At 41.1% G+C, this 21379-nt stretch overlaps 3 protein-coding genes across 7 annotated transcripts; all 3 read left to right on the top strand.

Moving 5' to 3' along the window:
• The first annotated feature begins 62 nt into the window (after positions 1-62).
• On the top strand, positions 63-2254 carry Papst2 (PAPS transporter 2). Of its 2 annotated transcripts, none has more exons than XM_065483337.1 (7): positions 63-207; positions 297-499; positions 559-680; positions 740-1002; positions 1274-1464; positions 1523-1704; positions 1801-2253. In XM_065483337.1, the coding sequence occupies exons 2-7, from the start codon at positions 326-328 to the stop codon at positions 1955-1957; spliced, it is 1089 nt and encodes a 362-aa protein (XP_065339409.1). In that variant the 5' UTR covers positions 63-207; positions 297-325; the 3' UTR covers positions 1958-2253. The 2 variants fall into 2 exon arrangements, with proteins under 2 accessions (XP_065339409.1, XP_065339410.1); XM_065483338.1 differs by having other exon boundaries at positions 74-203; positions 1801-2254.
• A 543-nt stretch (positions 2255-2797) lies between these two features.
• On the top strand, positions 2798-4668 carry eIF1 (eukaryotic translation initiation factor eIF1). Its single transcript, XM_065484767.1, has 3 exons — positions 2798-2974; positions 3497-3654; positions 4126-4668. Exons 1-3 carry the CDS (start codon positions 2947-2949, stop codon positions 4270-4272), a joined length of 333 nt encoding a protein of 110 aa, XP_065340839.1. The 5' UTR covers positions 2798-2946; the 3' UTR covers positions 4273-4668.
• Positions 4669-7050: 2382 nt separating this feature from the next.
• Larp4B (La-related protein 4B) lies at positions 7051-21184 on the top strand. Of its 4 annotated transcripts, XM_065482240.1 has the most exons (11): positions 7051-7258; positions 10696-10816; positions 11245-11286; positions 13282-13525; positions 14578-14714; positions 14768-14880; positions 15207-15901; positions 16346-16585; positions 16702-16980; positions 17068-17402; positions 18548-21184. In XM_065482240.1, the coding sequence occupies exons 1-11, from the start codon at positions 7121-7123 to the stop codon at positions 18664-18666; spliced, it is 2463 nt and encodes an 820-aa protein (XP_065338312.1). In that variant the 5' UTR covers positions 7051-7120; the 3' UTR covers positions 18667-21184. The 4 variants fall into 4 exon arrangements, with proteins under 4 accessions (XP_065338312.1, XP_065338314.1, XP_065338316.1 ...); XM_065482242.1 differs by lacking the exon at positions 11245-11286; XM_065482244.1 differs by lacking the exons at positions 7051-7258; positions 10696-10816; positions 11245-11286 and adding an exon at positions 11783-11912.
• Positions 21185-21379: the final 195 nt, after the last annotated feature.

Below are 21379 nucleotides of genomic sequence, written 5' to 3'. Positions count from 1 at the left end.
AGTAAGCAGACCAATGACAACGAACAACACTGTTTTTCTCATCACCCCCAGAGCTTGCTTATTGGCTGACTCTTCAGCTACTGCACCAATCACAAATTCTCTGGAATGCGGTCGCTTTAAATTTTATTTACAAGGTCCAGCTGATAATGCAGAACATGAGAGAATGCCGGAGATAATATTCGTTTGATGGAGACTGGATTTATGTGTGTAAGGACGTGGCTTATGATATGATACATTGTGTTTTGCTCTCAGAAAGGCCATCGAAATAATAAATTAACGGTTTATTCCACATTTAGGATTATGTAGGACATGAAAATCAGCCGAGATGTCAAGCACACAAATTTTAATCAACGCCGACGTGGACAAGAAGTTAATCAACAGAAAAGACATTGGAATACAAATCTTGTGCTTTGACATCACCCACTTTTCGCAAAATATCCAATTTGTTCTATGCAGTGTGGCTGTGTTCTTTTTCTATCTTCTTTATGGGTACATGCAAGTGAGTTTTTTGTTAGTGTTAATGTGTGTTCAAATCATTGTCTTTATCTGTTACAACAGGAGCTTCTTTTTACGCTTGATGGGTTTAAACCCATGGGTTGGTACCTTACTTTGGTGCAGTTCGCATACTACTCATTATTCGGATGGCTAGAGACGAAATTGAAAAGAGAATCTACGAGGAGGTATTTTTTCGTTAATTCATCGTGACAATAAATGCTAAGTTTTTCTTTTAAAATTACAGAATTCCAATGAAAACATACTTTGTACTAGCCCTACTCACACTGGGAACCATGGGCTTCTCCAACTCATCTCTCGGATACCTGAACTACCCAACCCAAGTTATATTCAAGTGTTGCAAGCTGATACCTGTCATGATCGGCAGCGTTTTGCTGCAGTCCAAGAGATACGGGTTTCTGGATGTGTCTGCAGTTGTGTGCATGTGTGTCGGCTTGGTCTTCTTCACGCTGGCCGACAGCCAAGTTTCTCCAATTTTTGATGTGATAGGTAGGTTCATTTTTCCACATTATGATTTCATCGTTGATACAGTTGGGAATTTTAATCCATATTCAAACAAAAAATGTTGATCATAACTGCAATTTTCTACCCCTCTGCATTAAACCTTTGCCTGTATCAATCATTGAATTAACTTTTTGTCATCATACTGTAAAATCACTAAATTGAAAAAATAATACAGTTGAAGCTACAAGTAACCACTTAACATTATTTTTTTTAGCAAATAACACTACTTAAACTGACTAATTATTGCTCACGCCAGGCGTCGTGATGATTTCCTGCGCCCTCCTATGTGATGCTGTAATCGGCAACGTGCAGGAAAAGTCGATGAAAAGCTACAAAGCTTCTAACACTGAAGTAGTCCTTTATTCCTACGCAATTGGATTCGCCTACTTATTCATCATCCTAGCGCTGACAAACAATCTTTTCGCTGGTGTTGCTTTTTTCGCTAAGGTACAGCACAAGAATCCCCGCAATTTGTGGTCACGACCTGACGCTCAGTTCTTTGCAGCACCCTGTTGAGACCTATGGCTACGCTTTTATTTTCTCGGCAACAGGCTACCTGGGGATCCAGATTGTTTTGACTTTGGTGCGTACTTGCGGAGCGCTAGCCGCAGCCACGGTCACCACCGCCAGAAAAGCAGTCACCATTGCTCTCTCGTTTTTGGCTTTCACCAAGCCATTCACCATACAGTGAGTGTCCTAATCTAATGAAAGATTGTATTTTTTACTAATCAGCATTGTAAGGAAATTTGAATCTTATTAATTAAAATTTGCGTGTTTGTTTAGATACTTTTGGGCTGGTTGCATTGTGGTGCTCGGAATTTACTTGAGCGTGTTGAGCAAAAGACACAAGAATTTTGGCGTGAGAGATGTTGTCCAATTCACCGATAAAATCAAAGGTTTTGTGGTCAAACCGAAGAGGAAAATCATTACTAGCGTGTAGAAAAAGTGAATTATATGAAAAAATAAGATCCATGCATTTGTTCTGAAGAATGTTAACGATATATTTTTGCCATGTTCTGCATTTTTCTTAAATATTTATTTCGTGTTTCTTATTTTAAGCTTTTTTGCATTCCTTCATTGTTAATAAGAAGAGTATTGTTTCTAATTGATGGAGAGCATCATTATTGATTAAATTTCTTTTATGTCAGTAAGCTTCTGTATTTTCTGTAACAAATAGTTCCAAATGAAAAATAAACTTACTTCATAATTGGAAAATAACCTCTCATTTATAACTTTTCTCATGTCAGGGCTATGAATCTTAATGGTTTTAAATTTAATATAAGTAGTATTTTAAATTAATTGTTTTAATAGTTTTTTCGGTTTTTCATTAAAACCATGCAGAATAATGACGAGTGTGTACTCTGCAGTTTCAAATAAAAAATTAATATATGAATCAGAGTAAAATTTATTTTATGTCCTCGTTTAAGATTATTCAGCTTCTAATGACGTGTAATTAGACAGTACCGTAAATTTTCGTTTCTCCCTCTTCATAAAATCACAATGGTTTTAAATATACGCAACAAGAAAATAAGACGAGCTAATAACAGACACCTTCGCCTCATAAACATAATTATGAGTACCGAAGCGTAAAAATTGTTAAGATATCTTTCCTATTTTTCAATTTTTTGCACTAATACTAATCCTGCTAGTATGAATGAGGGAGAGTGGAGAGCAATAATCGCAACAATGGTCAGTTTAGCGCCAAAGGAGCGTAAATGTAAAACAAGCGCGCATCGCATTGACGTCAGCGCTGACGTCACGTCCGCCCCTCTACTCCTTCTTTAAAATTCCAGATAAAATTAGGGTATTCCTTGGTCGTTGGTCATAGACGTCGAGCAGTAAACTATCGTCAAACATCTCCTAGAAGGGTGACGCTTTTGATTGCATCTCGCAGGAATATAAAAGCTAGTGCTTCTCTTTGTGTGTCGTATGTCCATCCAGAATCTCACCACATTTGGTAAGCACGAAAACATATTACAAAACACAGCGACCCGATATCTTCCCTTGTGTTGCAATTTGAAAGATGGCAGCTCAAATGTTTTGACCGAATTCCACAAAGTTAATTTGATGTTAACGACTTAAACTCTACCAATTTCCCTCTGACAACATAATTAATTCAACGCAAAATGGTCTCCTAGTGTCTTTACTAGTTCAATTCCGTGTTACTAATCACTACCTCGATTTCAAGCCTCAAGGGCAACGCGACCGAACATCTGTCAAACCATAAAAATATTAAGCATAGTTATCAGAGTTATCATTGCTTTTCTTCCGTTTTAATGGCGATTCGTTTTATGCCACCCTTAAACCCACGATCATATGTAATTAATAAGATTTCGTTGGCTTATAACTGAAGTGAATTCACGCGCAATACGTAGCTGTGCTTTTGCTGTGATGAAAGGGAGAAATTGCAGCCAGAGAACGATCTCGTCGTTTGTGTTGCGTAAAACTAATCTACATATCGCAAATTTCTGATTCACAGATCCCTTTGCGGACGCAAACAAGGGTGCTGACGAAGGTGTTCAGGATGGTTTTGTCCACATAAGAATTCAGCAACGAAACGGACGCAAAACCCTGACCACAGTGCAAGGTCTTTCTGCAGAGTATGATTTGAAGAAAATTGTTCGTGCCTGCAAAAAGGTTGGTTATTTATAAATAATATTATGTAGGCTTAATTTCACTTTGATTTGAATTATTTAAGCAAATATTTTGTATTTTTCTTTATCATAAAATATATAATTATCATATTATGTGTACGAAATAGAGAGCTTTGATAATATGTTGCCAGCTCGTGATTAGCTTTTGTCACGCGCTTACTGAGCTAAAAACACGTGTTGAACACGTACTTTTATGGTTTTTATAATTCTACTTGAATAATTGACGCGGAACCATTACTTTTCTTCATTTACCTTAAAAGGTCATTGATCTCTAGCAAAAAAAATCCTATCGTCCGAAGCAGCTTTAAAATCAATCTGATTTTCTAGCTTTCTTAATCATTAGTACGAAGCTCTCTTCATAATAATTTTAAATTTCCAGTCTGTGTAAAGTAAGAATTGTTTATTCAGTGAGTCGTGTGCACTTATTAACCTCAATCCATTGACTGTTTGTCAGGAATTTGCTTGCAATGGCACTGTGATCGAGCACCCCGAGTACGGCGAGGTGTTGCAGCTGCAGGGCGACCAACGCGAAAACATCTGCCAGTGGCTGACGCGGTGCGGGCTGGCCAAGTCAGACCAGTTGAAGGTGCACGGCTTCTAAGGACGACGCGGCCGACATGCGAATCCACTGCAGCAGCTGACATGTATTTGGGCGCCATCGATGTCTTTAGAGAGAGAGTGTGTCTAATGGACTCAGGAGCTATTTTTGTAAGCCGACACCGCACCTAGCTCTGGATCAACCATTGATTTGCCCCGGAACACACAATTGCAGAACCACAATATGTATTACAACCCGAGTGCCTCTCTGCTCAGTGGATCATCCAACTCAAATCACACACAACACTTTCAACCACAAACAAATATTAATAACTCAATTAAGATGGCGAGATTTTGTAAACAAAAGAATTTTGATTTCCAACGGTTGACTTTTGTTCTGATGTTGCGGGCAGAACAGTATGTTTAAATTAAACTTAAAATAAAATTTGGTCACACATTATTACTCTTGTCTCATGTCTCATTTTACATTTCCTTTGCCACTCTTACTTACAATTAGTCCTAGCAGGAAATTGATGTATCGGATATATCAAACTCAAGATAGCGAACGTTGCGCAAGGCGCACTGATCGTATTATTTATTAGCAAGCTACACGAGCCTGTGCTTTGAAGGATATCCAGATTCCTCATTATGCAACTGGCTCGACTGAAATTTGTCGCGGGTTGCATAAGCGTATGATCGCAGGCGCTCGCGTTTTCAGTATTAGCTATTGTGTAAAGATAGCAATAAGCAAGCGGTCGTTTTCTCATTTCTGACCCTCTTGATTGGTTTTCTATAACCTATACAGATAGAACAACATTTCAATTAAGGAAAACCCAACAAACAGCAAGGCAGCGTCACAGAACTTGTGACCTTCAGACTTGCTGTACTGTCTTAACAACATGAGTGAATATTTTTACTGTCTTAAGATATAAATGTTATCATAATATCTCAATTTACCAAAAGTAAATAATAATATATTTTGACTTTCCCGCTGGCTGTTAATGTTATGTAGCTTACCTTGTGTTTTTATTTCTAGTCCCAAGAAATCAAATTATTTGAAGGTGTCAAAGATGATTGCAGATGGTATTGGAAATCGGAAATTTTCAACTATAGTTTACATGGTCAGGGTCAAAATAAATTAAGAGTTTTGCAGAGATCAGGAACAGAACTATTTCCTTGCACAATGTTCGAATTTTGTGCTAGATAAACAGACAACAGATATTAAAAATCTCTAATCCCCCATCTGATTGGAATTTATATAGCTTATAAGTTTTAACTAATATCACAATATCCCTCCGCACATTTATAAATTATGTATTCAATGCTAAATAAAAAGTAACAATAATAATTACAAATTCAATCTATATTTTCTTTTCCATGATTTTAAATATCTATTCAGTTCTAAATTGCATTAAAAATATATTAAAATAAGTACACGGCTCATTTGTTCTGACGTCTATTAAATAATATATTCTTTAGCTGCCAGCCATTATTAGCTTGTTGTTAGCTTCTTGCTACTACTGTTCTAGTAACTAGTTTGCATTTAACCTGTATCGCCAGGTGGCAGTGTAAAAGGTGGGCGACAAGCAGTGCACCCTTACTGCACCTTTAGCCTCGCACGACAGCAGTCGCAACACAACGTTCTCTCTCCGGCTAGGATGAGTTTTCGTGCGAGAAAATATTCTAGAAACTTGATCATACTAATACTATTAACGGGGTAAGAATATATCTAATTGTATAATAATTGTAAATGTCCAAATTTGATATATGTATTTAAATTATTTATATATTATTTGTGATTTTTGATTATTTGTAATTTCACAGTCTTGGTCTTAACTTTACTACTTCAACCACGAAGACTAAATAAAATGAGACGAATAGTTGCACTACCAAAAGACGCATTTCTGTCACGGCTCCCTCCGAACCCACAAGCTATTCAATTTTGCTGTTATAGTCTAAACATGGAAATATTTTCTCGCAGGAAATTATTTGTCGACAGTTTTTTCTTCAATATGAGAGATTTCATAATAATTTTCAGCTGTAAATAACCTCGCTGAAAACGATATCATTAAGGGCTTTGGAAAATTACGTGTTGTGAAACAAAGTCAGCAGTTATAGAGTGGTGGGCGCGCGTGGCGGGGGTTGGGGCGAAGGGGCGCGCTCCACATGTGTCACACTCGTTTACGTGGGCGTCTCGTCAGACGAGCCATCGGCCGAATAATAATTAAAAAGAGCACTTGCCGGCGGACACGTTGGCGACGCCAGCCAAGAGCCAAATCGGATTTTAACTCTCACAGTTGTCTGGCTTTTGAAAGCGCTCAATTAAACAAGTGAAAAACATATTTAAATGCGTTTTTCGCAAAAAAACGCATTTTCTACGAAAACTCGATCACATCGCAAAAACCACGAATCAATTCTGGTTCCACTGATTTTACAAAACATCAAGCTTTATAATATAATTTTTCACGCTGTTTTTTGCACCGTTGAGTGGTTCAGGTTCATAAAAATGCATATTTGCACGTTTAAATGTGACATAGAACTGATTAAAAGATGTTTAAACGTGTGGCAAACGGTATTTTATTTAAATTCGTTTTTATAAAATGCACAGAAAGGGCGAGAATAAGATATAAGCTTTTGAGTATGATCGTCTGAATTTCATGGCCTTAAACATAAACAACGATTAGCGCAAATTTTCGTCTCGTGTGTAATTAAGCGGCGTTGCGAAGGAATTAAATTGGTGAGTGTGTCGGAGGGGGAGACGCACCCCCGACCGCGGAGCAGGCTGGAGAGGCGGCGCGTGGAGCGGCTGGCGCAGCGAGGCTGCGAGGGAGGGAGTCAGTCGGTGGCTCGCGCACTCAACAGGTCGACGGTGTGGTGCGGCTCGCAGTGGGCTGCCACGCGGGCATGTCCCGATGCCAAACACACGGGCCAAAACAACAGCACGCGGCGCCGTGACGTCGCACTTTTTTGAGCCCATCGCTGGCTACCTCGAGGCCGACGGCACCTACATCTGCACGGCCTTCAACCCGCGCTGCTTCGTCGTGCAGAAGGTGAGATCCGTGAGCACCAACCACCTTGCCAGCTTTCCCTAGGGTTGCCACCCTCTGACGTCTAAACGTTTACCCCTCGGAGCGAAGGAACCGTCGAACGCACGGGGCTGGATCAAACGCGAGCGCCGCCGCTTGACACGATCGGGTCTCAGGGTGTGGGACCTGGGAGAGAGGTGTCTCGATTTCAGGGTCGTGTGGCCACCCTAGCCATCGTCCCACCCACCCCGTGCCCCTGCCTGCGGGGGTGGCCTTGGGCCTCTCGCGGCGTCGCGTGGCCCCCGGGGGGCCACGGCCGCTCGGCAGGCGGCCGGTCGCGCGACTCCAGCCCAGGCCACTCTCTTGCTCTCTCTCTCTCTCTCTCTCGCGCCATGTTTGGATCAATACGCAGTCTGCTGTGCCACCCCGTGGCATAAGGGAGGTAAATGCGCGGGAAGGCGGGGGTGACGTCAGCCGAGAACACGTGGGTGGATGGAAATCGGTGCGGTGGCTGTCTCTCTCTTCTTTGCTCTCTATTTTTAGCTCACCGCTGAATATGTATACGCTCGACGCCAACGCGATTTCTTTTGTCTCAGCTTAAAAGTCGAAAAAATTTCTGAATTCCAAAAGTTGCTTGAAGGGGAAGAAGACAATCTTATCTCTGTCTGCTCCTACTGTTGACCCAGAGGTTTGGAAATTTCGGTCACGTGATCAGTCTATGACGGCAGTACACGGCATTGATGGGGTTTTGAAACGCGGCCCAACTTTCTTGCCTTACTGGTGTTTCTCCTGCTCACTGGCTCCAACAACCAGATACAGTGTTTAAGGCCATAGATCTAATCCACCTCGCCCAACGTCTTTAGATATGTCCCTGCCTTTGGTATAGTGCAAAAGTTTTTGGCTAAATGTGGTGCAAAGATTTTCTGATTCCATATTTTTTTCTTTTAAATTTCCATTACAATTCCTAGTTTGTGTTTGTACGCATTTTAAGATCATTGGATTTCTTGGGTCAAAATGATTCCGTTTCTTATATTTGCAACTGATGCTTAAATAAAAACAATTTCCCAACATTCCGATGAAACGGGAAACCCCCAAATGAAATGGAAAAATTAAAAAAGCACGATTTTTTACAAAGGAATTTATATTTGCCTGATAGAAAATCGAACGGTTGACGAGAGAAATTTTCAGCAGCTTAGAAATCGTAAAAATATATAAAACGCTATTAGCCTTGCAGGACTGATAGTGCATTTCTAAACAAACTGACAATTGAAGACGTGCTTTTCGTTTAATACCAAACTCAGAATCACTTTTCTGGCAAATATTTGTTGCGGGGAAAGAAGTTCTATACCAGTCCGTAATAACTAATAAAAAGTATATCCCCTCAATGGCCAGCCGCCCCCGCTGCCGGTTTTGTAAATTGCAGCGTGGAGATTGGTCAAAGCGCTGCTGGATCAATGGATAGTAAATATAATAATGAAACAAATACAATAACGGTCGTGCCGTACTCTCTCTATTAAGCCCTGATATGCACCATACACAAAATAATATTGCGAAAGCAAAAGTTTCTAGACTGAGATGGAGAGGAATATATATTCTGACAAAAAAGATGACTCGTTGGCGCTTTGGACTGGAGATAAACTGAACAAAAAAAAACGCTAATGCGAAAAACTCTTAAGCGAAACTTTCACATGCACTCAGGAAAATTCAAGCGAATATAAAAAAATGTTTTACTGAAATATTAAAATGATGTTAAAATTCAAATTTAACCCACAAGGGAACTTATGGAATGTAAGCCCAGTCCGATAGCATAATTTTCAAGCCGCGAAGCAGGAAAAAACCTAAAAAAATAAGATACATCCAGATATTAAAAATTTATAGAAGGATAAAACTGTAGGGTGAACTTATTGTTAGTAAAATGATTTTACAGTGGCTAGTCCCATGGGCGAACAACTTTTCCTTCTAGATGATGTTAGAAGCAATTTTTAATTTTTAGAAAATAGCTCCTATAAGAAAGGATGGAATTTTTGTAAGAGGAAATTTCTATCACAGGGAAAATGCGAGTTGCAGGGTTGTCAAGAATTTCGTTGCTCGTTTCTTTCCTCGTTTGCACTCGGAAAGAGTGTAGGCGGAAGTTTTCAACGATCGCTCGTACAAATTTCTCTGCAGCTAATATTGTGGATATGAATTTTGTTTTGGAGGTCAAGCACTGCTAATCCGAGGCTTATGCGGGGCCGAAACAGCTGTTTTACAGTGTACAGTACAATTGCGTGTGATATTATATATATATTTTCTTTTACAATTTTTCAATTTTTATCTTTCCATTAATTTTGCAATAATTTAAATATTTAATGAAAGATTTTAAAGACTTTAGAATAAAAACATCAAAAGTATAAACCTTCAATTCTGAAACATGTATACTTTCCTTCTTTGTTTAAAATAATCTTAGCATTATCATGACAAGGCTGCACAACGGAGCTCACAATCAGTCCTACGGTAGTAAATTTAAGGACGCTTTTTATACCTAGGAAAATGCTCTATGTCTAGTAAAAAATTTCTACAAGCATCCATAACAAATATAAATAATAAATAATTTAAAATGTTTAAAAACGATTTTATTTCCAGACAGTTAAGTTTTATCAAGATAACCGGCACGGGGGAGACCAATTTCAAAAGATAAAAAAGAAAGAAAGTTATAAAAAATGAAATATAGATGCGCAGCTGTATGGGATGGATGGAACTTCATATAATTATATAACACAGACAAGGAAACAAGCGAATGGCTGCAACTGGCAGCACCGTGACGGCAAGCGTGTTGCATAAGTTGCATCTTCTCCTGGCGACGTTTGTCGAACGGCGAATTAAGGCGAATCATTTGCATGTTGTCTTTCCGAGAAATGAGTCGGTTTGTTGGCAAAGCGGCTTTTTTTTAGTTTAGCTCTCGTTTGGAGGTTGCGTCGCGCAGCTAATGATGTGCTCACCCTCACCTACCCACCCACCCACCCCCGCCAGATTTGCCAGCAAACAAGCCAAACATGAGGGGGGATTTACAGATGCGAGGTCGGTGAAAATCGAGTCGCATTTCATGATGAGCATTTTAATATTTTGCCTCTTAATTAGGAAAAAATGCGTCATAGTCAGAGATTTCGTTTCAATTTATTCCTCGACTTCTTTCGACAGTTTCCATTATCGAACGTTGTTTTCTGCAAAGCGTTTCTTGGTTTTGAAACGAAAAAGCTGCTTTGCCAAGCGTCGAGTTCGTAAAAACAAAAATGCACCAGTTGCGAGAGCTTCAACGCGATTAATTGCTGAAATCTTATTGCGTTAGATCTGTTTTTTGGTGTGGTGCGTAGGTGTTTGCCGACGCCATCGTTTAGCCTCTAAAATCAGAGGAGAGTTATTTCTACCAGCAAATCTTATTCTTGCAAATAAACCAGCTGAACAAAATTTATTGTTTTTATCAGGTGACTTCTGGTGTTCGTCCACCTTCAGAGGCACTAGAAAAAGGTGACGAATATGGAACAGAAGACACGGATTCTGACTCAACATTGGACGTTGTCCCATCAAACTCGTCTCAAGCTGAGGGTAAGCTAGCTGCAATAAATTCTCCCCTCCCGAAACCAGAAAATGGAACAGAAAAATAATGAAAATTAATAAATTATATTTGCTGCTTTTGTTTTAACAAAAATGGATATTTTTGAAAAGGGAAGTTAAAGAGTGTAATTTAATTTATTTTCAAATTAGGAACCCTTGTTAAAAATGTAAATATGTCATATTCAAAAACTACTTAATAGAATTCATTGGTCAATGATTTTCAAAGAAGTTCTCTTAAATCAATAAAATCAAGGGAAAAATTTGAGAAATTTAATCACCATTGGAAAGCTCTCGTTCTCAAGAAAGGTATTGTTAAAAAATGGCAACAATAATTTCAAATGCTTTTTCCCCAAATCATTTTCTTATCAAAAAGAGCTTTTGTAGTACTTTTTAATAAGTTTGCTTCTCGTTCACCGCAGATGCTGTACCGACACCGACCACAAAGGGCTCTGACAAAAAAGGTAATTAAAATCGAGAAGTAGCGTTCTTCCTCCCAATTTGTTTGATCCGCTGACTGCGTGCAATTAACTAGCGCGCGAGTTTCCTCGAAAACGTTCGTTCGCATTCCTGCGACGCAAAAAGAAGTAGAGCGATTCACGCGGCGGCAGCGGGTCAAAGGCACCGACTACTTTTTAGCACTTGTGCAACCCAAAATACCGATTTATTTGCAATCACCTATACTTGTCGTCAATTTGAATAAAAAATAAAACAGGTTGTAATTCGAGCTATATAACCATAAAAATCATAAATATTTCAGAATATTAGTGGAAAGCAGAGGGAAATGATACCGAGGAATAGATTCACCCTAATTTTTAGTCAAACCGCGGTGCGAAAATATGTTAAAACACAGAGAAAAAGTGTAGTTGGTCTTTGCAAAAAGCATTAAAAACCGATAGTAGCACGCTTAAAGAGTTAGTGGAGCGTTTTGTGGCTTTGGCGCCGAGAAGCAAAAGTGAGGACTGCGGACGTGAGGTGGCAGCACCGGTGCCGTGCCGCGATGCAATGTTCCCCTGCATGTGCCACCGATGTCGGCCATTTTGCAAGGTTAGGAAAAGATTGTGTTGAGATTGAGGGCTTCTTTTTCGAGGTAAGCAACACCTTTCTGACCCTTTTCGGCCGCGATTTGACGCCCGGTCGAAGCCCAATTTGAGTCGCCAAATTTTCGGTGGGTTCGGGCGGTGCCGAGCGGGCGTTGTCGGCACCGAAAGCCGCTTTTGCGGCCACTCCACGGGCATTCAACGAGGGATGCGAGGGCACATGGTGTCCGCGAGCCCTGCTCTGCCGTCCCGGGGGCCGTTGGGGCGCACTGCCGAGTGGTCGGGGGACTTCCGGCTGTCGGGGGACATCTTTGGGTCACCCAGGGGGGCGCGGTTCCTTCACGAGGGCCGCCCTAATGTAGGCCAGCAGTGAACGGCACCTCGTTGTGCCAAGTCGTCAGCACACCCTCAGCGGGGTCCCGGTGACCCCTAGGGTCCTCGCCCAGCGCCCTAACCGAGGTCCCTGCGGATCCCAGGGCACGTGTGGTCACTAATTATGGTTTTTGGGGCTCTGGGATACGCCTGGGGCTAAAACAAGTTTTTTTTCTGTTGAAATTGGTGGGGCAATGTGTTTGGCCGGAAATTGCGTTAATTTTTTTTTCCAAATTCACGATTTTTGTAACAGACGCGCTTTGTGGCTATCCTATTCTACCACTCCTGTAGTTACCTAGAATTTTCCTCATATTTTACATCGTTTAGTGCTCAACATTTCATAATATTTTAATTTAATACTCTTTCGTCTAATGAAATTGTTCACAATTTTATTTCTACATAATACCTTGAATAAAAAAAATACATTAATCAGTTCAGACAACTTTTGTCGGCTGGTTGCTTGCCTAAATTAACACAGCCAATTATCGAACATAGCAGTCAATTTTATTTTCAGCTTATTAAATTATCCTTAAAAAGATTTAGCAAAAAAAATATGATTTTCAGAGTCAGTGTTTTTTAGTTTAATTTATATTCGTATAAATTTATTTCCTATTTTAACCAACAACTTCAGTGATAGGGTTGAAGAGTTCCTAACTATTTTTCTTTCAACTGAAATGCCCATTCGATGTTTGAAATAACAATTCAGTTTTCGGTTTGCGACATTTGCGTGCAGTGGATGTGATTGGGGGCGCGAAGGGCTACTACTTACTCACCCGGCACACGTTGGCGGCGTGATCAATAGTGACTGCATGAAGAAGGACTGGGTGTATTGCCAAAAATTGACCGCACTAGCGCATTTTTGCTTCAGTTTCAATCATTTGATTTATTAATATGTATCCTCATGAACAGACCTATACAATCGTTTGGCCGCACTGGCCATTTTACGGTTTGTCTCTTCTTTATTTTAGTATAACTAAATTAAATGTTATAAAGTTTGATTAAATCATGTGTAAATGTGTTAACGTTGTTCCTAACATTTGCTTTCAGGGTACGTGTACATGAATGGGGACATTGAGAAGATCCCTTCAGGGGTGGCTTTCGCCGCGCCCACCCCTGATCACCACGCTGCCGGCGCTTCCGAGTCTGACAGGCATTTAGTCAACGGGGACGACGCAATGCCGACCGGTGCGACGGCCAGCGGCCAGAGCCCTAACACGGCTAACATGACCCCAGCCGAACTTGAGCAGCTCAAACAGTTGTTGGCCACACAACTCGAGTACTACTTCTCGAGGTCAGTTCTAATTTAGGAAGATGTTTTCCGATTCTATTTTTTAAATTGCCTTTTATTTCCTCTTTCATTTTCTTTGCAATTATGTCCTATTTGAAAGCCATAGTGTAGTGATAAATACTATAATGGATATATGGTAGATTAACACTTTCCGTTCACTTTACACTTCTCGGTCTGATAGGAAGAATTAATGTCAATGCCCTATCTTACCGAGAAGTGTGTGTGTGAGTTAGTCGAAAAGTGTGAGTCCTCCATAAATATTTATGCTTTAGTGAACAACAAATGTTTGCTTATAACCCGGTCAACTGACTGTGAAATCTGTTTTTAAAATGTTGATACCAAGTTAGCGCAAACAATCACAGATTATAGGAAATAATAATTTTGTCGGATAACCCGACTTTCTGCAGGGCAGATAAGAAAATCAGAGTGGCTTTGACTTTAAAGCTTATCAGCAAAGGAGGAGAACAAGTCGAGAGGAAGCAAACAGCACCTAATTAGAGCCAGAGGCCTGTTTGATAAGGCGTTTGGTGTCGAATGAGTGCGAAATAAATATACATCCCTCTGACCAGTTGAGACGGTCGATATTTGGACCTTTTCGTTGGTTAAAGGTGTACAAATCCTCGTAAAATTAAGCCAAGGCAACGCGGATCTTATTTTTCTCAATTAAATATATTTCTATAACGTCAGGATAATGATGTTAATTAGGAATATCGACATTCCAGGTGGCAATGATTCATTTCTAGTTATATCATCTAGTTATAGTTTTACCCTTCCACTGGTCAGCCATAACCAGTTCCTTTGCATTGAAATTCTGCGTATTGCGCATGATACAAATTTTATTATCATGCTCAGGCTAGTCTTGATTATAAATATCCATTTTCTATCTCAATTTCGTTATCAAAATATTCTAAAATAGGAAGCTTGATTTCCTCCATGGCTAGCAATAATAATAATTTCATAGAATCCCCTTCTCAAGATTGATCATGCATAGTCCACATTCCTGACAAAACATATCGGCGGTGATTCATAATAAACTGTTGTTGTTTGTGTTACAGAGAGAACCTTGCAAGTGATACTTACTTGCTGTCGCAAATGGACAATGACCAGTACGTCCCGATCTGGACAGTTGCGAATTTTAACCAAGTTAAAAAGCTGACCACGGATATCAAACTAATAACTGATGTTTTGAGAGGTGAATTTTTTCAGAAGGTTGCAGGAACAATTCTAATGCCATTTGCCTTTTAGAATCCTCTATAGTCCAGGTGGACGAGGAGGGTCTCAAAGTGAGGCCAAACCACAAAAGGTGCATAGTCATTTTGAGGGAAGTGTCTGAAAGTACTCCAACTGAAGAGATTGAGGTAAGGAATCATCTATGGACTGTAAAAACTGCTGAGTAGATGCTAATTTTATTTACTTACTTGGCAGTCACATGCAGAAATGAGTTTTTAAACATAGTTTATCAATTTAGTATTTAATGCGAGAGCATGAAAGGGCATTTACATTTCATTGCAGAAACTACACTGGTGGCAATAAATTTCAGTTCCTCAATTACACGTCATTTATGAACTATGATGAAATTTCTTTAAATGCCGAATCTAGCAGTTTGTAAATTTTCATTGGCAGCAAGCTCAAGCTATTTTTAAATACCTGAACACCCTTCTCATTTGTGAAATTGGATCCGCAGAAACTGTTCACCGGAGAAAACTGTCCTAAGTGCGTGTCTTGCGAATTCGCTCACAACAGCTCGTGGTATGTGACGTTTGAGTCTGATGAGGACGCGCAGCGCGCCTACCGCTTCCTGCGCGAGGAGAAGCGCATGTTCCAAGGCAAGCCGATCATGGCTCGCATCAAGGCGAAGCCGATGAACCGACTGCCGATGAACGGCTCCAACTCGCAGAAGAACGGATTCCGTAGCCCGCCAGCCGTTTTCGAGCCGGCAGCGGCGGCGGCGCGCCCATTCGTGCCGGCCGCCACTATGGTGTACGCGAACGGGTCGGCTCAGGCGGCACCGCAAGCCAACTCGCTCAACTTCCCCAACACCGTGCAGATCATCTACCCGGCGCCAACGGCTGCCGCGCAGCCTGCCTTCGGCTACACGCAGCCGCTGATGCCCTGGGGCAACTACTTTGATATTGGCAGCGTCTTCTCGGTCAACGGCCTCGCGCCACAGAGTCCCTTCCCCAAGCAGCAGGCGGCCAAGTACAATCCGCGCCTCAAGAAGCGTCCCACCGCCTCCAGTCTCCCCGACACATCGCGCCCCGTGCCCTTGCCCGCCTCCGACCTGCCTAAGACTGCGCTCCTTGACCTGGCCAGACCTGATGACTCTATGCCCCAAGACGACCGCAGGCTCCCTGACAAGGATGCCGCAGGCTCTCTCAGGTTAGTTAAGTTAACACAAACCTAAAGTGCAGATCAATGTTAGGTTCATTGTTAACCTGAATTCTAAGGTTAAGTTTTTCTTGATCAGTGAGTTCATAATATATTCACCTTGTCTCAAACATTTTTACGATGTTCTGAACATGCAAACTAGAGTTGTTTTTTATCTAATCAATTTGATGTGTGAAGCTTCTATAAAATCAAATCCACTCTATTTTATCATTTAGTATTACATTTTACTGCTTCTTACGTTAAGCAATATAAATTGGTCTCTAACTCTGGTCTGAAAATAATCTCTATTCATGCTGGTAATAAATAAACCCTTGAACCTAGCTCAAAAACTGCGTTAATAAATTTTAGGGGAAATATATTTTTCCTGTCAAATTTTATTCATTATTCCATTCTCAAATGTACTAAGCAATTACAAGGCTGTTTAATATTTTGCAGGCCAAGGAGACGGAGAAAGGAAGAAGAGAGCAGAGGTGCAAGCGGAATGGTGCGTGCGACGGCCAACAGTCCGCAGCCGGCCGTGACCGCTGCTGCGCCTGTCGTGCAGCCTGGCCCCAAGTTTGACTTGGAGGCAACAGCTTTTCCTCCCTTGCCCGGTCTGGATCAGGAATCAAGCACCAAAGCGCCTGCCCCTGAACAGCAAGAGACCTCAGCTTCACCATCACCTTGGGAGAGCAGGTATTTCCATTTCCTTTTCAAAGTGTCAATTTTACAACAAAATCTTTGTATACTCTTCTGCAAACCAAGTTTTGCTTCTACCACATTATTAAACTTGCGCTGTTTGTGCGTTGCAGGCTCTCTGATGTGGTGAAAGGCACAGCCAAAGTAAAGGTTTCTACGTCCAGCTCTCGTGATAAAGACGTCCCAGCTCAGCCTGAAGTGAGTGCCACTCCTCCGCCTCCTCCAACGCCTACGGCTGCTTCTGTCGTTTCATCGGCGCCCAAGACACTAGCAGCTGCAGCATCAGCAGCAGCGCCCCAGCCCAAAGTAGTAAAAGCTGTGGCCAAAGTAGAAAAGGCACTAACAGAAACACCACCTGCTCCTCTTGCGACCCCTCCAAATTTCCCTGAGAAGTGAGTGGATCTCTTTTAGATTTATTTTCTCAGATGATGGAACCGTTAGAGCGTCTTACTGAGCAGTTTTCTGTGTTTGATTTCCAGGTCGGTCAAAAGCATGGCCGACAAATCCACGAAGACTGATGATGCCTTGCTGAACGGAGAGGTGAGTGGCGCGAGCGCCAAGTCAACTCCGGAAGCGTCCCGCTCGAGCGCGACGGCGGCGGCGACTACAGCGCCCGTGATGGCCAACGCCTCAACGATGACTAACCCAATTGAGAAACAGAGCCAGGACAACGCTCCAAACGCACCCTCTCCCCCGCCAGGCTCAAAACTTAGCTATGCACAAGTGGCGCAGCACCATCGCGAAAAGCAGATGCGTGAGGAAAGAAGCAAGTCTGAGTCGGAGGGAAACGGAAACAAGCAACCAGAGCTTAGAGGTCAGTAGGTTTCCACGCCAGCTAATTTGGACAAGTTGGACCGTCAAAGTAAACCAATGCACAAGAGCGAAATTTGTTACTCCTACTTGTTAGGTCAAAGGGGGAGGGGGCGGTATTTTTCAATCTAGTTTCTCTTTTATTCTCACATCAAGCGGAAGCTATGTATTAGACGAGAAGAGAGTTGCTCTACCACTTTTATTAGGTGCACTTAACACTACTTGCTCATATGTTTTTAATCATTTGATAGGCTTGAGCTGTCCTTTAAATAGTATCGACAATTGGAGGATGCAGTTCTTTATGAACAATAATACAGAATCGAAATTGTTCACTGTGCTATTCTTGTTTCAAATCACACGTGAAGAGAATATCTCAGCTTTGAAATCCCAACTTGGACGTATCAGCTAATAGCCCTCGCCAAAATATGTAGTTGTTTTGTTTCGCGAGCCCATATTAAATTTTCAAATATCATAGATTTAAGTTAGGTCAAGTTAAACTTGCTGAGCTGAATCAGGGTGCTAGAATATGCATAAAACACCTTGTTCTTATTTTCTCCTCATTTTAGTTCGCCTGCTTGTCTGATACCGTGATACCGATTAGAATGGTGGTATAGACCCGCTCTAGTTCCATGTGCACACTACTTTTAAGGACAGTAGTTTTAACATAAAATTTGAACCGTGGATTGTGAAAAATAAATCAATGACATAATAGTTGGTTAATAAACAATTCTATATTGAATTATTGTTTACTCATTCTCTTACAACCTTGTCAAGAATTGAGCCTATGTTCAGACTGAAGGCATTTTACCACACCAACTATGCTAAGCGGCGAAATTTTGGCCTATTTAATTAAAAATAAACCACCACTGACTCATTTTGTAGAATTATCTTGTTATGGCTTTGGACACTTTGTTTTGCCGCACTTTAAGGTAGACAAAAGTTCAGATTATCCATTATCCACAGTTCAAATTTAATGTAACCTCCCATAACAAGCCTGATTGACAGATACTCTAAAGTTAACGCGCCAGTAAGCATTGAGAGTTGAAAATATCATTAAATTTGGAGCAAAAAAATTCGGTTGGTTTAACGGTCCATTTAGATTTTATCTGTTTTGAGTGAATTCTGATGTAAAGTTTGGCTTACAACCAGATGGCTTGAACGCGGTGGCGGCCAAGGAGGTGCGGGTGGGACGCGGCGGGCGGCAAGTGCAGACGCGCAGCCGACGCAGCGACGACCGCCGGAGCCGCGAGCCGCGGTCGCCCAAGTAGCAGTCGCCTGCGCGGCCTCAGTGGTGCTCCACCGAGAGACACTGTGAGTGTCTCGCGAGTGAATCCAGCAAAATTAGTGTGTCGCTCGAAAAATATTTTTGATTAAAGACGACCTCGCTAACACAAAGAAAACAAAAGAAAAGATGATTGGCAACGAGAGGAGTGAAACAGAAGACGGATGGCTCTAAAGAATCAAATATTTTTGGGACACCCTTGATCGTAGCTTGCAGCCTTAGACCCCCGCCAGACGAAACAAGTGGGTGCCGAGTGCGCTTGATTGCATATATAATAACTGTGATAGCCCATGTGTGTAATCCTGTTCTATGGTTGTTTTTACTTTTCGCCAGACACTCGACAAACAAGCAAACAAACAGAAAGAATCAAGCTGTCGCTAATCTACTCCTCCTCCACTTGTATCAACAGGGTATATCAGAAAATCGGACTTTGTTCCATCTTGTTTTAATTTGTGACCCGGACTGGACCGCGCGAGCGACGGACTCCAATCGGGCGTGTGTCGTGTACAGTCGAGGGACGCGCACACGAGGCTTGGGAATGCATGGAACGAGCGTACGCTAGCACCGATCGCGCACGACTCGTTTGCATTACTTGTCGTCTGGAATTAATGACAGACGGCAACCAATGCCGCGCGTGTCTGTTAGTTTGGCTTGCAATTGGAGTCCGTCCCGATCCAGCGACCCTGAATATTGAGTTAAAACAGAGAACCCGAAAAGAGGGCTTGACACACACACACATACACACACACACAAGCTGATTAGGTAAACATGTTTTTACTGCGTGATATTGCACCTTTGTCGCCATTTTGTGGTCGGCAAAACACGTCTTTTGGCAATGTCTTCCAAAGCAAAGCCGCACCAAGCATTTAATACCACTTTGGCAAGAAGAGTCGAATCGGTTCTCTGCAGTTTTTGACCACAAAATGCGATTGTCTATATTTGTAGGGATTTTCTTGATTTTTTGTTCAGTTGACGGCGATTGATTGCTCCGACCGCATGTACGTTTGTTTGTTTTTTCTCTGCTTCAAATGCTGTTTGTGTTTTTTCCAGTAAATGTGATCACTTTTTGAACGCGACGGACGACAATGACACTGCTTGAAATACCCCCTCGATAATTCGTTTTTCCGAACAAGGGGGCACGCATGACAGCCCCTCCCCTCAACCCCGAAAGAGAAAAATAATGAAACGAGCGCGCGAGATGCAAATTAATTAGTTGTCGTGTTGTAAAATAAACAGAATATTAACGAGAACGATGATGCAGAAAATGATGATGATGATGATAATAATAATAATGAAATAGGCTAGCATGGATTATTATTATTACGGTACGTTTATTAATTATCGTTTAAGAGTTGTTTTGTTGTGTGTTTCTGCTCTTTGAGTTTCACAGCCACTTTCAAAACACACGACAAATCGCAGCCTGGGAAGGAAGAAAAATAAGGGGCTGTGGCTTGTAAAAATGATCCAAAACCACACTCACACACAAAACACAGACACACTTCTTCAATGTGAAAAAGTTATTTATCGATTCACTTGACACAACATATAAACAAACACACACACACACATACACACACACAATTTGTGGTGGAACAAGAATGAAGAGTTACAACTATGTTAAATAATTAATAATTATTTAATTGCAGCAGTTCCTTGGTATACTAAATAATAAATAAATATTATAGCTGTTAGCTTTCGGCATTTATTGATACATAAATGGCATAAAGAACTCATCGACCAAAAAATGATGTAAAATACACATACCTAGTGGCATTGCTTCAATTAGGCTGTACTCATTTCGGCTCGTTTGGCTGCATATCTCAAAATTGTCCCACTGGCTCCGATCGAGAGAAGTTAGTTCTAGCAAGCAAGAGAAAAAAAGCCAAACTGCTGGAGTGACCTTTTGGTACTTTGAAAGAAAGAAAGAAACACTGCCTCGGCAGACTCGTGTTTGTTATTTTTTAATTTTGCACAAAAGGATAAATGCATATATTGTACACTGTTGATTAGAAATCGGCCGCCACCTTTTCGTCTCACTTGTACAAATTAATTTGCAGTTTAGCTGGAGAAAAGAAATATTCTAATTATTGTGGAAGTAAGGAAACTATCACAAATAAATTCAGTGCCGCAGTGTGCCATGATACAAAAAAGGAAAATGAGAAGAAAAAGAGTTCTAATAACGTAGCCGTTGACGCAAATCAGAGATTATTATTATTGCTGATTATTCTGGCAAACCAAAACGTGACAAACTGGAATAATTGGGCGCAAAATGTTGTTTCAAGAAACTGAGATACCAAAATTAATAAAACTTGTGAACCTTGATGCGTATAAAAAGAGGATTTTTAAGTGTGTTGTTGTAACGGATGGCATCGCGAATATCATCTCTAACTAATAACCAATAATACATTATTGTGTATGGGAGGGATCGAGTTTTATCTTTGTTTGTTTTATTTTGCTGTTCTTGAGAAATGAAAATGAAATGAAAAGTTACTCAAAAAGGCCAACCACTCGTGTTTTATTTCAACAATCAATCCAACCCATCTTCGGACTGAGAAGACCTGACACACATTTTTTTACGATTTAGGCTTATGCGCAAGTAATTGGATTTTGCGCCTCCAGGAAAAAGCAACTGAAATGCTAATTGGATTTTGCGTATGGGTCGCAGCAGAAGGGCTAATGTGGTGAGTCAATGCTGTCCA

Source organism: Cloeon dipterum, chromosome 3, assembly GCF_949628265.1.
Source record: "Cloeon dipterum chromosome 3, ieCloDipt1.1, whole genome shotgun sequence".
Taxonomy (NCBI): Eukaryota; Metazoa; Arthropoda; class Insecta; order Ephemeroptera; family Baetidae; genus Cloeon; species Cloeon dipterum.
Note: the sequence above shows the minus strand (reverse complement) of the source record. Positions and strands in the feature narration are given on the sequence as shown.

Coding starts and splice junctions, on each gene's coding strand:
- Larp4B (XM_065482240.1), top strand. CDS start 7,121: ATGCCAAACACACGGGCCAAAACAACAGCACGCGGCGCCGTGACGTCG. Junction 11,287..13,281: donor AAAGGGCTCTGACAAAAAAG/GTAATTAAAATC, acceptor ATTTGCTTTCAG/GGTACGTGTACATGAATGGG. Junction 13,526..14,577: donor CTCGAGTACTACTTCTCGAG/GTCAGTTCTAAT, acceptor TTTGTGTTACAG/AGAGAACCTTGCAAGTGATA.
- Papst2 (XM_065483338.1), top strand. CDS start 326: ATGTCAAGCACACAAATTTTAATCAACGCCGACGTGGACAAGAAGTTA. Junction 1,003..1,273: donor TCCAATTTTTGATGTGATAG/GTAGGTTCATTT, acceptor TGCTCACGCCAG/GCGTCGTGATGATTTCCTGC. Junction 1,465..1,522: donor GTGTTGCTTTTTTCGCTAAG/GTACAGCACAAG, acceptor AGTTCTTTGCAG/CACCCTGTTGAGACCTATGG.
- eIF1 (XM_065484767.1), top strand. CDS start 2,947: ATGTCCATCCAGAATCTCACCACATTTG. Junction 2,975..3,496: donor CCAGAATCTCACCACATTTG/GTAAGCACGAAA, acceptor TCTGATTCACAG/ATCCCTTTGCGGACGCAAAC. Junction 3,655..4,125: donor TTGTTCGTGCCTGCAAAAAG/GTTGGTTATTTA, acceptor ACTGTTTGTCAG/GAATTTGCTTGCAATGGCAC.